Genomic DNA, 16,440 nt, shown 5'->3' with positions numbered 1-16,440 from the left:
GCAAGTATAAGTTCTGTTGATCCCTCCTAACATGAAACATTCAGTTCTGTGGTTAAAATATCAAGATTTAAAAGAATGTGTTTGCCTCTCAATGGCTATATGATTAATGGAAGTGATAACATATGAATCCTAGATTGCAGACTAGTTCTTAGGCTTTTTTTTGGACTATGTCAAGGTGAGGGAAGACTTCTTTCCTTCTCTTGGCATTGCTAAGTTCAAGGCAAAGCTTATTTTAGGTGATGTTTGAGCCTGTTTGAGAAAATGCCATCTCAAGTTGCTGCCGTGACAGGGGGTGCTAGCTGTGTGATAGTATTACAAAGGTCTATTTCCCAAGTCAGCCTACATCCTCTATAGCAAAATTCTCTCACTGGAATGAGACTGACCATGTCCATATAGAGCCTCATCAGCAGGCTTCCTAGGCATGCATTATGCTCTGCTGATATCCCACTAATCAATACATTTTTGAAGAAAAGAATAAGCATAATTTTACATACCTTCGATGAGAAGCATAATTGCCAGTAATATGTCCAGAGCCATCACAACCAGGGGTAGGACACCTATAATTAAAATTGTAAATGGCATCATTTACTTGGAAAAAAATAAAAATGTTCAAACAATTAAGTTCTAAAAAAAGCACCTTCCTTGCTGAGTGCTCAAAGACCTGTTCTGCTAATGTCTCACCTATCTCTGTAAAGATAGTACCTGATTGGACCAAAGTCTTGAAGTCTAACTCAATAAAAATGAAGAGCTCCCAAATACAAACCTTGGGGTAAATTCCCCTGCCCAGGATGCTATTATAGTTCCAAATAGGAATGTGCAGGAGAGAGCATTCTGTAGCTCTCTGAGCATAGAACAATTTTATTGCTCTTAGGTCATCAAACTATCTGATTTTGAACAACAAACAAGAGCCCCAAACATAGCCAAACCCCCTGGTGGATACTCTCAGAAGCAGTGTGACACAGTGAATAGAAGGCAAGACTTGAGTCAGGACCTGGTTCAAGTCCTGTCTCTGATTGTTATTAGTGCTACAATACCTTAGTGTCCACTCTCTAAGACTATAAGTCAGTCAGTCTATTACAAAAGAGTTGCAGATCTACATCCAGATATCTGGAGGGAGTTTCCATGCTGGAAGAGTCCAACTGAAGAAATCACAGATTCTAACCATGCCATAGTCTCTTTAATTCAGTAGAATGCGGTTCTAATAGGGTTTGCGTCCCTATGCAGAATTGGATGTGCCAGGGTCAAACTTGACCCTGGCAAAACAACAATGTGACCTCTTACATTAAGAGCCTCATGTAATAACCTGTAAAGGAGGTATTACTGTTGTAACTAATCCTCAGTATTATAAAGGAATCTAGTTGTACTTAATCTAACATTTGGTTACCATGAAAACCAACACAAGGGGCCCTAAGGTGTTTTGTGACAAAAGGAACAAAAACTTTATCTTCTCTCAGGCCCTCTCTCTGGGCATAGACCAATTTAACTTCTAGTTCTTTGAACATGGCATTCCAGTTGCCAGGCTGTGTCTCTGCCCAGGCTCCTTACCCATGCCTAGAATGCTCTGCCCTCTCTTAGTTACCTTGCCTTCCTTAAAGATTCAGCTCAAATTCCAGCATTTATATAGTGGGATTTGAAGAGCTACCTTTTGGATTACCTTCTAGATATGCTGTATTGCCATACCTAGCTAGTTACATGTTGCCTCTGCCATCAAAATGTATGCTCTTTGAAAGCAAGGACTATTTTGTTTTTGCCTTTCCTTGAACCCCAGAATTTAGCCTGTGTTGTAATAAATGCTTGTTTACTGAGTGATTAAACTGGCTTAAGGAAAGAATGTTAAGTTCTTTGTGGGTAGGGCTGGGTTTGTTTTGTTTTGTTTTTTGTCCATGTATTTCCAGGTCTATCCCAGTACCTTGCACATAGCAAGGACTTAGTAAATGTTGAATGTAATGTAATTGAATTAGTTGGTTTTGTTTTTCTGATTGACCAGTTGTGTCAACCAAAATGGTTTGTGATTTCAATTTTAGTTAAAATATTTAACGAAGCTACTCTATTATAATATTTGTCATCTAAAAAAATATTTAGAGCATACTGTCACATGCAAATGATGTCAATTTGGAGCCATCAACCAAAACCCCAAGACCAAGGTTTTTTGTTTGTTATGTTGGTTTGTTTTTTTATTACTGCCATGAGTAAGCTAATGATTTAAAGGTTGTCTCACTGACAATAAGTTAGTAATACAACAGCCTCACAACAGTCACCATGAAACATACAGAGATCAGGCATTTCAGCAAAACATGGTATTTTCCCCTAGTTTCACTTCTGTCCCTAAATGACAGTGATACTAAGCAATATCACCACCTAGTGGTGAAAGTGTAACTTAGCATTTTCCCTAGGCAAGCCACCTGCTGAGCACCTGCTTTTATTATAAAAGTATGTATATATTTGTGTGTCTATATATGTATACATACATATACATACATATATGTATACATACATGTATATGTATATATATATACTTTGTTGGTTTAAAATTATTTAATTATCTTTGTACAGATTATGAGAGCTTTGTATTGACTTTCTGAATAGAAAGGCCCACTTGATAGCAAATATTGATAACAAGCCAGTAGAAATAACAGCTTGAGGCTTTGATAGCTAGGAACCTAATTTCTCAAGATGAGAGGGTAACTTTCAATGAGAAAAATAGAAAGTAAAATGAAATGCAGACCAATTTTAGTTACACAAATGCCATGTTTTGATATAGGGATGTGTGAAAGCCTGCTGTAATTTTAAACTGCTCTATGTCATGTTCAGTCTCAAGTAAGGGAATGAAATCCTAGATCTCACAGGATACTTGTCATATCATCTTGAAGATTTGAGCTTAGTTAAGGGCCAGTCCCCAGAGTAAGGGTAACAAACAACTGAGTGGAAATGATTTCCCCAGGCAGTCTTTCTGGAAGCCAGTAATAGTCAAATGAGAAATGGGTTTCATATAAATACATTTTTATATCAAATAGAGAACAGGTTAAGAGTGAACAAAAACAAAGGCAGGGAAGAGGAAAAAGCAAATGGATTTTTTTTAAAAAAATAGTAATATGCACATCAGTGAGAGAATATTTTAAAATGGGCATAAAGGAGTAGAATTTGAATACTCAGCTAAGGTTAGGTACACATAAACACATACACACAAACATAGATTTGGAAAAAAAGCTTAGTAGCCTATTTTCAAAATAATTTATTTGGTAAAATTCAACTGGTCATACTCCCTCCCCCTACCCATATTTGTTTGAGGGTATAAGCATAGCTTCCACAGATGTGGGTTGCTCTCCCAAGCAGGTAATTACCTACAAACACATGGCCCTCAGAAGAGGAAAAGCTGTACCTAATACAAGTCATCATTCCTCACCAGAAACTGTGACCTTATAAAAGTTGCGCTCTGAGAATTTACTAAAAAGGCGGAAACTATTTCTTAGCAACTAGTCATTTATATTTGACGTTATTTAAAAAAATATTCCCTTTAGCTCTTCCAAATTAAAACACTTATTGCAAATCTATCCATTTTAATATGAACAAAAAGATCTTCAGAAATATTCACTGGATTTCCCCACTGCTATTTATGGGTGTTTGTAATATGATACAATGCAGGGGTCATTTTGTAATATATGTTATTATACTATATTATAATATCTACTATATGATGTCATATTTTGCTTATACAATATATCAATACATCATCATATTTTAATGGAGTTATAATATAGAACATATATAGTTATTGTCAGAGCAAATGAATGGGTAGAGAGAGATTCCTCACCAGGACTATTCTATATCCAAAGTTTGGACTAAGCATTTACTTATTGGTTGGACTCTGTACTCTCAATGCCCATGCAGAATAGCATAGTCTTGCTAAGTTCCCTAGCAGGGCCAGGAGGTATTGACCCATGCAAAGAATCCATTTCCCCTTTCTTAGAATGCAGGTATATGCTCCCCATTCACCTCTGCCTGTTAGAACGTCTAGCTTCATGCAGTGCTTTGTTCAAACATTACCTTCTCTAAATGAAGCCTTTTCTGATCCTCCAGCCCAGAGTACCTTCCCTGTGAAGAAATCTATTTCTTTATATCCCAGAAGTGCTTAATGATGCTTATTGACTGACTGACATAAACAGCAGGGCGTGTTCAGTCCTCTGTGGCCAAGCATGTTGTCTTTCATCTCTGTATTACCAGTGCCCACCCTAGTATGGTGCCAAGAAGAAGTGCTTAGTAAAGGCCTGCTCCATGTAATACAACTGAATGACCTGTTTTTATGTTCACAATTAAGTATATAAGTTATCTCCATTTAGTTTGCTTTACATGTGGTCTCTACTGCCAGCTAGACTGTAAACCCTTTAAGGTCACAGACTATGAACCTTCTGTCTTTTTGTCCATAGCATCTGGACTATCGCTCGGCATCTTTACCAGACCTGCTATCTCACTGTTTAAGGGACCTTCTGGTGAGGAAATACCAATGTAGATCAGCACATGGAAGCACTGAGTAAATGCAGGCGTTTGCTTATGGTCATATGTAGCCAGTATGTCTCAGGGATAGAACTCGAACTCAGGTCATCCTGATTTCAAAGCTGATCCTTGCTCCAGTGTATTATGTTATTTCTTGTATATGAGTGTGTGTGCATACATACATAAATATATATGCACAAGTATATGCACACACACATATATAGACAGAAACTATATATCAAATATAGTTATATGATAATATATAATGTAATTTATATGATTTATAACTATATTGGGCAGTAGGTGGCACAACAGATAGAGCACTAAGCCTGGAGTGAGGAAGACTCATCTTTTTGAGTTCAAATCCCGCCTCAGACACTTACTAGCTATGTGACCTTGGGCAAGTCCCTTCACCTTGTTTATCTCAGTTTCCTCTTCTTTAAAATGAGCTAGAGAAGGAAATGGCAAACCCACTTCAGTTCTCTGTCAAGAAAACCCCAAATAGGGTCATGAAGAGTTGGACATGACTGAGAACGCCTGAAATAACAAATAACGACATATATATGCATATATACATACCATATAATTTATAGCTATTACGAATTAAAGTTCCTTTCCTATTAAGATTTTAAAGTACTCTTCAAAAGCTTGAATGTTATTTGTCAAAACATCTTTTCCTTGCAAAAAAACCAGAAAAAACAAGTAACTGAAGCTTCCCCCCATGTACTTACAAACACACAAACTCAACTTGGCTCATCTCCCCAGAATTCTATATGTAGCAATCTGTAGGTTTATGATGTTCCTGAGGATTCCATCATCCCTGCTGATTTTCTTTAGAATAAAGGCATTTTGGGTTTGTTTTTCTAATCATGATTGGAACTTACCCAGTGTGAACTAGACCTCCCTCATGCTGTTGATGCTACAGTTAGCAGACTGAAAAACAAACCCAAAAAGGCATGTGAAAATCTGCGTTTGCATGAACACTCAGTGGTTACAGTGGAGTGCCAGGGACACTGAAAGATCTCTTCTGTTCTGTACATTTGCTCCTAGTCTCAGTCAGAACCGGGGAACATTGATTTCTGAGGATCGGTAATCTATCTTTAGCATCTTCTAATAGTGTGGTGCAGTGGAAATAGGAGGCAAAGGTACTAAGTTAGAACCCTGGCTCTCATCACTTCTTGCCTGCTTGCCTCAGGTCTCTTCCTTCTCCAATCTATTCTGCACAAAACTACTAACATGATTTTGCTAAACATAGGACTGACATGTTCTTCTGCTACTTAATAAACTTCAATGGCTCCCTTACATATAGGATCAAATATATGCTTCTTCATTTAGTATTTAAAATACTTCATAGTCTTATCCTTTCCTATCTTTCTAGTCTACTTCCAGTCTCTTCGATATGGGGTTTTCTTGGTAAAGATACTGGAGTGATTTGCCATCTCCTTCTCCAGTTCATCTTATAGATGAGGAAACTCATCTATAAGGCAAACCAAGTTAAATGACTTGCCTAAGGTCACACAGCTAGTAAGTGTCTGAGGCCAGATTTGAACTCAGGAAGATGACTGACTTCAGGCCCAGGACTCCATCCATTGTACCAGCTAGATGCTCCCACTTGCATGTTACACCTTTCCATATTGGCCACAGTTCAGTCATACTAGCCTATTTGCTGATTCTCATACACCATTTCCTATCAATCCCTTTGCACTGTGCCCTTTGCCTGGAATGTTCTCTTGCCTCACTTCTCCCTCTTGGAATCCCTTGTTTTCTTCATGATTTAGCTCAAATACTACCTTCTTCTGGGAGGCAGTCCTTGGGCTCCCCACTAAGACTACTTTTTATCTGCTGCATATGGATTTTAGATATACCTAATCATGTACATACTGACTCCCCATTTAGCATGTGAGCTCCGTGAACGAAGGGAGTGTTTTGATTTTGTTTTTCGATATCCAATGCTTAGCACAGAGGCTGGCATATATTAGGTACTTAATAAAATGCTTGATGCGTGATTCATTCATTCATTTTCCCTTTAGCAACTGTGTGATCTCTCACTTTATCTTCCTGGTTCTTTTTAATCTATAATTCCTATGATTTCTCATCTGTGAAAGGGGGAGGTTAGCCTGGATGACCTCTACAATTCCTTCAAGTTCTAAATTTGTGAGTCTTGTAGTTTTTCTGGAGCATATGAACTAAATTCTAGAATTATTCCTTAACTACTTTATCCTATAATCCAGTTTTTTTTTAATGTAAGGCCCTTGAAGCAGGCAGGTGGCTCAGTGGATAGGGTGCTGGGCCTGGAGTCAGGAAGACTTGAGTAAAAATCTGACCTCAGATATTAACTAGTTGTGTGACCCTGGGCAAATCACTTCACCTCTGTTTGCTTTAATCCAATGGAAAAGGAAATGGCAAACCACTGCATTATTGTTGCTAAGAAAGCCCCATGCATAGTATCCGTATGCCATGACCCACAGGGTCTTGAAGAGTTGGAAACCAAATGGACAACAATGGACACCAAATGGGGAGGCTAGGTAGTGTAGTGAATAGAGCACTGGCCCTGGAGTCAGTGAGTTCAAATCCCAGCCTCAGACACTTAACACTTACTAGCTGTGTGACCTTGGGCAAGTCACTTAACCCCAATTGCCCTGCTTTCCCCCCTCCAAAAAGCAAGCAAGCAAACAAAAAAACAATGAACACCAAAGACCTTAAAGGCAGGTATAGATTCATTTTTTTTCTTTGAATCCACAGAGCCAAACACACTCCCTAGCATACCTGTTGAAAATTTCAGATTATTTGCTTGCTTCTGGACTTTTGGCATTCAAGGTATTCCCTTCCTCAACCTCTGTGTTTCAGGAAAGTCTTTATCAAAACAAATAAACAAAGTCCAAACTTCTAATCATATAAATCTGAACATAGATTTAGAACTGGAAAGACCTCAGAAATCATTTATTACAAGCTTATTTTTGGGTAAGGAAATTAAGGCCTAGTGGGTTTAAGTTATACTCTCTGGGCTTCCAGGCTTCAAAGGCAAATCCTTTCTCAACTGTACTTTTCTGTTGAGGGGGCGATTATTTGGATTCCCAAAGGCTTCCTTGCCTCAGAACAATACCCACATTAGTGCTCCTTTATTACTTAAAGTGAGTTTCCCTAGTGCATTTAATACCTATTTACAAAAATTCAATTTGCATCTAACTTTTCAAGGGCAGGCCCATCCCCTGTGAAAAATGAAGCCTACATGTGATTACTCTTGGCCTCCTGTGGAGAGGATACTCTAGGAGCCTGTACTGAGCAGCTTGCTTTGGGAAATAGCAGATGAGGCTAACTCTGTTCCCATAGAAACTGCCCCCTCTTAGTCTCCCATGAAAACCTGTGCAGATTCTCAGCACTGAGGCAGTTGGACCAGCACAGCAAAGCGATTTTTTCCCCCTACAAACAAATTTCAATTTAGTCATTCTCTTTGCTCTCTGATTGTCATCCCAGAACAGGAGTTCTTCCCTTAGGTACATAGACTGCCAAATGGTTGATAGATTATAAGGTGTCAGTGAACTTAGATGTGAAAAAAATTCATTTTTGTGTTTATCTGTAACTGAAGTTTAGCATACCCTTCAATGAGGAATTCCTAAAGAAAATTATTTTGAGGAATCCATAGACTTTACCAGCTTGCCAAAGGGGTCCATGGCATGATAGTTTAAGAACTGTCCTAGGATAACAGAATCACATTTTTAGAGCACAGGACCATAGAGATTATCTACTCTAACCTCATCAGTAAACTGAGGCCCAGTGAGATTAAATGACTTGTCCAAGGCCTTGCAGGTAGTGTCATGGTCACTCTGACACAATATAGGCCCTGCAACTATAAATTCATTGCACTTTGCACTGTTCTAACCTGCCTTCTGTAATCTTGTGGATCCTTATTAAATTTTATGCTATTCCAAGCAAATGAACAGGACAATAAACTATCATACTTCCCCCTCTTCTCCCAAACCTAGTGGTCCTCTGGGATTAAAAAAATGTTGAGGAAGGACAGCTGAATTAAGCAAACTTGCAATTTGTACAGTCAGTGCGAGGATGTTGAAAAGATAAGGATAAGAATAAGTCTCTACTCCTGGTCCTACCTACAGTCATTGTTGTGCCTTCATTGTGGCAAGGTGGCCTGTGACCACAGACTTCAGTTAAACTCTCCAACATCTTTCTTTGTATCTCTTATAAGCAATTAAGTTCCAAGGTAGAAGAAAATAAAGGCAATAAGCTGGCTGGAAATGTCTGTCATGACTTGGTATACTAGACAGGGTGCTGGATTTAGAGTTGGGGGACCTAGGTTTTAATTCTGCCTTTATTACTATGACAATACTAGCTATGTTACTCTGGGTGTCACTTAACTTCCCTCAGACTCAGTTTCTTCACTTGCAAAATAATGGCTTTGGACCAATGGCCTTTCAAATGCCTTCCAACACTAAATCTATGATATTATGAAAAGGGACTTACTTTGTGCAAACACACACATATACACAAACACAAACACACACAAAATCTTTTAAACTGTGTATGTATTAGAATACATTTGGGGTAGGGTGGGGATGGAGGAAACATTCCAGTTTTCATTCAGGGCAGAGGAATCAAATAGGCTGCTTAGGCATCATGTGCCACCCACCATATTCCTGGTGCAGCCTGAACCAGATTAAGATTGAGAGATACTTAACAAAATAAATAAAACCACAATAGAACACAGCTAATGTCAATACATAGTTTTTTCTAAACCCACATGCAGCCAGGAGGGATTCTTATGCATAGTTTAATGTCCTCCATTTCAGCTAGATGGCTCAGTGGATTGAGTCCTGGGAAGACTCATTTTCCTGAGCTCAAATATGACCTCAGACTTACTAGCTGTGTGACCTTGGGCAATTCACTTAACTCTGTCTCAGATCCTCATTTGTCAAATGAACTAGAGAAGGAAACAGCAAACTACTCTAGTATGTTTGCCAAGAAAACTCCAAATGAGGTCATAAACAGTTGGACATGTCTGAATAACAATAAAGATTTATATTTGAGTTAGATGTCACTAGTTAGGTATTTAGGACCTTTTGCTTTTACTTTATGATATTTAAAGATTTTTAAAATATACTCTGAACAAGGATAGAGAGCAGCCCTTAAAGCTAGAAAGACCTATGTACAAATCTCAATTCTGACACATGCTGGCTGTATGACCCCAGACAAGTCACAATCTTTCCGTGCTCTTGTCAACTCTCTGAGATGACAAATGACAGGGAAGGTGATGCCCTACACTGGTCAGGGAGTTTCTTCACCAAGGGATTACTTGTATATCAATAAAATCATAGATTAAATTTCTATATCCTATGTTTTATGTTTATATGCATGTATTTTTATGTTTATATACACACATGCTATTCTCCCCTCCTCCTTTCAGAGGTCAGTCCTTCATAACAAAGATTAAAAAGAAAGAAAAAAAGCAAACAATTAAAATTAACTAATATACTAAAAGTCTAACATTATTTTTGGTGCTCTATATTCACATTTCCCTGACTCTACAAAGAAGAGAGAAGGTGCTACCTCAAATTTCAAAGAAGATTCTTAATATCTTCTGTGGGTTACTGTGAACACTCTAGACCTCAAAGTTATCAAAGCATGGGTGTCAAATCACGCATGTATCAGGAGTCCTTTCCAATGCATCTATTACTTGGTCATCTAGTGTCAAAAGTACCTTGATATTTACATAAGGATAATTTTCAAAGTTTGCTGACTTTGGTTTTCAGCAGACTTAAATGTCTTCCCAGATTTGGACAGGGGCCCATCTAGCACACCTAACTGTAAAGCGCTGTTTTCCATATGCAGGCAATAATAAACACTGTGTCACCTAAAAATAATGTGCATGCATGTGTATAAAAAGGGATGGTTTCATATTTTCATAATAAGGGGTCGCAAACATAAATCAGATGTTTGGATGAGACTCTCAGCTCAGTTCCCAAGTCCATCTCTGATTTGTCCTTCAGTTATCTTACCTCTTTATGGTTTTAGATCATATGATGTCATAGCTAGGGAGGACCTTCAAGATCATCTCATTCAACACCCTCATTTTACAGGTGAGAAAACTGAGGTGTGGACAGGTAAATTTGCCCTAGGTCATTGGTAAACTTGGGACATTAGCCCAGGTCTTTTGAGCCAAGTCCAGTTCCCTTCCAATATATACCATAGCTGGTTTGCCTATCTATAGATCCATAAATTTATTTAATCTGGCAATCTCATTTGTATTACTGTTTATTCACAAAAAGACCTAGAACAATTTCTATCTGGTCTTGCCTCATAAAAATATTTTTCCTTCTAAAAAAGGAATATGATGGAGATTAATAATACATCTTCAATGCTTTGAATTACACTTAAAGATATGATATTTTTAATAATATAAGGGTCAAAATGCTCTAATACTGGTCAAATATGATAATGTAGATAAAATACCTTGTTAATTTAAAAGGGCTATTGAAATGCCAGCTATTGTTACAACCTTGGAAATAGTTACTTGTGTGTGCATGTCAAAAGTATATTTTAAAAACTGGAACATGATCCATACAGTGTCATGGCCTTATAGGTGAAACTCTTTCATAATGGGTAATTTGCATGACTAATTTCTTTGGAAGGGGTCCATGATCAAGCCACATTCTGCTCTGCAGAAATTACAGAACATCAAAGAAAGCAGATATTATTTTCCTAAGTAGAAAAAAGCAGAACCAGGTATTTTGATTCTGCATCCAATGAATTTTCTGTTGTACCACTATTCACATGAGACTTTACAATGATTCAGGAATCAAAGAAGTACTTTAATCTTTACATCAAGCATCTCTGATAAAAGTCTGATGTCCTATATATATTAAGAATTGGCACATATATGTATAGATGTGTATATGAACATATAATGTGTGTATGTCTCTCTCTCTCTCTCTCCCTCCCCCTCTTTCTATAATGGGCCATTCTGAAACAGCTAAGTTTTCAAGTATGAGTAACAGTTTTCAGAGGAAGAAATGAAAGTTATCAGCATTCAATATGGAATCAGAGTGCTCAAATTCAAATTCAAATCTGAACACTGTTATTTACTGTCAAACTCTGTGACCTCAGCAAACTGCTTAACTTTTCTGGACCTCACATGCTCATCCTAAAATTAGGAGCTTGAACTAGATGGCTTCTTTAGGGCCTTTCCAGATCCAAATCTGGTATATTATGAGCAACCATATAAAAATTTCCACATGACAAATAATAAGAGAAATGCAAATTAAAAAAATAACTTTGAGGTTCTACCTCACACCTATCAAATTGGCAAAGATGACAAAAATGGAAATTTTAAGTATTGAAAGGGTTGTGGGAAGATAGGTACATTAATGAACTGTTGGTAGAGCAGTTGACAGATAATTTAGTCTAACTTCTCTTAGAAGAGGATTTGGAACTATGTGAGAAAAGTCACTAAATTATTCAAGCTCATTGACCCCATGATTCCATTATTGAACATATAATTCAAGGAGATTAATGATATAAATAAAGTTCCCATATGTGACAAAATAGTCATGGTTGTACTCTTTTTGTTAGCAAAATCAATGGAAACAAAATAGATTATTACTGACTGGGGAATCACTAACAAATTATGGCATGGGGCCAAATATGCTATAAGAAAAAACAGATAGGAATTATTCAGAGAAAGATGAAAAAATTTGGATGAACTGATATGAAAAAAGTAAGCAGAACCAAAAACAAGATATACAAACTGTCCGCAATGATGGAAAGGGACATAACAGGAAAAGCCATCAAAATACAAATCAATGCTATGACCACCTTTAGGTAGAGATTATTGATGACATATACTTCTTTCCTCTTGGTAGAGAGGTTGTAGACTCCAGGACAGGTATGTAATGAAGAATATAGAGTGAGACATGGTCAAAGTATGTATTTTGCTTAACTGTACTTTTTACAATGAAGTATTCTGTTGGGGGAATGGTATTAGAAAATGGCATCAATATTTTTAAAAAGTATCAGTAACACTTTTTAAAAACAGACACTTTATGATTTAGAGCTAGAAGTAACCTTAGGGACCATCAATCCAATAAAATTCACAATTAGTAAATCTTTCCTTATTTTGAAATTCAAAAATTAATCTCACAATTTGAGGTAAGCAACATCTATTCTTCTTGGTTTATCATAATTTTCACCATCAATTTTGGTTCAAATTTAGGAAAAAAAATGGTGAAATTAGCACATTTTGTCTTTGAGGCATCCTGGGCCTCAGTTCCTCCATATGTGAAATAGAGGAAATAATAGCTGCAATTTTCTATCTCTTAGAATAGAGGGGAATTAGGGAAGAAAACATTTCAGGACAGTGCTACAGCACCTTCTAAATTTATTGCCCCATGGCAAAGCACCACTTGCTCTACCCTAGTTGTGCTCTGATCCTAATTAGTTTAGATACTCAGAAAACTAGAGGCATAGAAAAATTCAGTTAAATATTTGGAAATTTGAATGAAAAAACAATAAAAATAAAGTATTGTAATAATTTAAGGTCAACTGAATAATGAGTCTCAGTCACTTTATTAGAGTAAGACACACTGCCCTTTCATTTGTCATACCCAGAACAGAACAACATATGGAGTGTAAATTATTTTGAAATTTAAAAACTGAGAAAAAAAAGACAAATGTGTTTTTTTTTCTACCCTAACAAAGCAAAATGGCAAAAAGATACAATATGGCTGCTCCAACAGGGTTCACAAAGACTTAGAGCTAGGCCAAACCCCTAATTTTATGGATGAGGAAAATGAGTCCCAGAGAGGTTAAATGATTTGCCAGGTCACTCAGTTGATAAGTAGTAGAGTTATATGTTGATACTTTAAACTGAAAACTCTCTTTTGATTTTATCATATTGAACAATATTCTTCAAATTGAGGCCTTTGGCCCCTTAAGGGCCAGGTCTGGTCCCAAAGGGTTATCAGTCCAACTGGAGTTTGGGAACATGGGTTCCATCTTACCTTCACTTCAACAGACAAACTTGGGGCTTGCTTTGACTCTTCAAAGCAGTTATAATCCAATTGCTATGTAGGCATGCGGAGTAGATATCACAGTGAAAGACATCTCCAGCCTCCAGACTGCCTGGTAGCTGTTCATAATCAGTGAGTGAGATCCCCTTTCCTTCCCCTAATCTCCTTTTGATTTTGGGTGGGACAAAGTGAGTTTCAAAGGTTGAGCAGGCCCAGATAGGTTACAATATCATTACATCCATTTTCTTCCCCAAACCCTGCCTTTCCTGAATGTTCCTATTTCTTTGGAAGGCACCACCATTCTCCCATAACCCAGGATCATAACTTTGGGGTCATGTTTGCCTTTTCATTGTCCCTCACCTCATGTATCTAATTAAATGTGGAATCTTATCATTTTTATTCCACATTTCCTGTTACATGTCTCTTCTCTACTCACACAGCTACCATCTTCGTGCTGGCTCTCTTCCCATCCAACCTGGAATATTGTAACAGCTTTCATACTGTTCTCTTGTATAAAGTCTCACTCCTCCCCAATCTATCCACAGTTAAACCTAGTCAAAAGGTTGAGAAGTGATTCTCCAATCCATCCTGCTTCTACTTGGCTACCAAAGGGATAAAGTAAAGGTCTACTCATATTACTCGCCTACTTAATAAACTCCAGGGGATCCCTATGGAGTCTAGGAAAATGTTATAATTTTATAATAGAAATATTGGCATTATATAATGATTATTGTAATAAACACAAATCTATTTCCTCTATGTCATTTAAAAAATTCAATTTACATATAAATTTTATAATGTATATATAACTGGTGGTCTGGATTTTATTAGTATAGGGAGCTCCCAGTGAGGAACTTCATCTACTACTATATGTTGGCACTTTCTGTGCAACTGATTGTCTTAAGCAGTTGCCTACTGAAATTAAAGGTTAAGTGACCTTTCTAGAGTCACACAGTTGGTATGTATCAGAGACAGGCCTCTGAACCCAGGTCTTGCTGACTTGGAGGCCAGTTCTCCATCCATATACCATTCTTCCTCTTGGTACATAATTTATAAATTATAATTTATAAATAAGTAAATAATTTATAAGTAAATGTTTATAATTTATAAGTAAATATATGCATATTGTGAGATTAAGCTCCCACTTTTTTTTTGCTTTTTTGGAAGGCAATTGGGGTTAAGAGACTTGCCCAAGGTCACACGGCTAGTGTGTGTGTGTGTGTGTGTGTGTGTGTGTGTGTGTTGTGTGTCTGAGTCCGGATTTGAGCTCAGGTCCTCCTGACTCCAGGGCTGGTGCTCTATTCACTGCGCCACCTAGCCACCCCTAGTCCAAATTTTTTAAACCAAAAAGGGAGGTTGATCAGAAAATTCTGGAAACTAATAATCTAGAGAATTGGCCCAATTCCTCATTTCACTTGAGTCAAACAAATATGGCTTAAAATGAAGTATGAATTTTCCCCCACTGTATCAGGTTGATTGTTTAATTAGCTTCTCAAGATCAGAAGTTGAAATCCAAACAAAGTCAAAGCCTTTGCAATTATTTTTTAACTGTAAGAAATAGCTTAATTTTTTTCCATTTGGGGACTTAAAATTCAGGCTCGCAAATTTAAATAAACATCACTTATTTTTCTGGTCTTTCATTATTCTCACCCTGTCTTTGGTTCAAGGGCAATACTGTGAAAAATAGTAAAATTGGTGACACTTTTTCTCAGCTTTTTCTTTTCTGTGTCCTTTTCTCTATTTGATGGTGGTTACCTCCAACTTAGGTGTCCAGTCTTTCTCCTGCCTTTCAAAACCCTATTTCAGGGGAGGAACTTATCAACTCAATTCATACTGAACTAAATTTTCTGGATAAATCTGAAGATGCTTATGCCCTTTTTTAGGTGTTCATTTTAAAAAGAAGTCAAAATCTTAAGTCAAAAGAAGGAAGTTCTAATAGTGGAATTTTAGTTATCAACTAATTAGGAGGAGGTACTATTTGGGAGATGAGTCCATCTTCCTTGAAATACTCCTTGAAATCACGTCATGTGGGTGCAACCCTGCTTTTTTATCTTTTGTTCCTTGGTGAGGTCATGCAAATAGAATGTTGGAGCTGGCTAGACATTCTCTACTCCTACTTCTTATTTCTCCATTGTAAAGAAGGAAAAAAGCAGTAGCTTTAAGTCAATGAACAGTGTTTTGCTGTATATGTGTACAGAGGCAATAAACTCTTAAAAAAATTCTAGGCCAAGAAGTAATTTTTTTAAACTACAGGTCAAAAAGAAACAGATTCTTCTAATAGTTTACTTGTTTTAATCTCCTTGTAATTTGATGTGGTTAGGGTCTATTCTAGTTAATCAAACACTATGTTTCACTTTCATCAGAATTATAGGATTAGGGGCAGCTGGCTAGGTGGCACAGTGAATAGAACACGGCCCTGGAGTTAAGAGGACCTGAGTTCAAATCCAGCCTCAGACACTTAACACGTACTAGCAGTGTGACCTTGGGCAAGTCACTTAACACCAACTGCCCTGCCCTCCTCCCTCCAAAAAAAAATAATAGGATTGGGTGTAGTAAGAATAGACCTTGAGAGATCATCTAGCAGACACCTGACAGATGAGGAAACTGAGGCCTGAAGAATTTATCTTGTCCAAAGTCACACAGATACATTAGTTGGAAGTAGTAGCAGTTTGGGATTTATTCCTAGTCCATTGATTCCCAATTTAGTGCCCTTTCTACTACTCAAAGACTCAATTTAATTGCAATCAGCAAATGTTACATGCAAAGTATTCTGTAAATAAAGAACTGTCATCCTTACCATATATATCATAAGTTGAGAAACTCGAAACCACAAAACAGTACTTTTACAATAACAGGACTTACAATAATAATCAATATTGAGATTCAGATAGTATTTCGGTATTTGGCACTGTCTCTACATCCTCAATAT

The 16,440-nt window shown here is 37.2% G+C and overlaps 1 protein-coding gene across 4 annotated transcripts in view; it reads right to left on the bottom strand.

Annotated features, from left to right (window-relative positions):
- MYT1L (myelin transcription factor 1 like) overlaps positions 1-16,440 on the bottom strand; it is a 704,996-nt gene that overhangs the window by 90,771 nt on the left and 597,785 nt on the right. For all 4 annotated transcript variants that reach the window (XM_069108684.1, XM_069108683.1, XM_069108686.1 and 1 more), the window contains one exon: positions 495-557. In XM_069108684.1, the coding sequence (XP_068964785.1) occupies positions 495-557 (63 nt within the window). The remainder of the gene's footprint in view (positions 1-494; positions 558-16,440) is intronic.

Source organism: Petaurus breviceps, unplaced genomic scaffold (assembly GCF_028583685.1).
Source record: "Petaurus breviceps papuanus isolate PSGF00001 unplaced genomic scaffold, PetGlider_PUasm1.0 90418, whole genome shotgun sequence".
Lineage (NCBI taxonomy): Eukaryota > Metazoa > Chordata > Mammalia > Diprotodontia > Petauridae > Petaurus > Petaurus breviceps.
The sequence above is the reverse complement of the archived record's forward strand: the minus strand, read 5'-3'. Positions and strand labels throughout refer to the sequence as shown.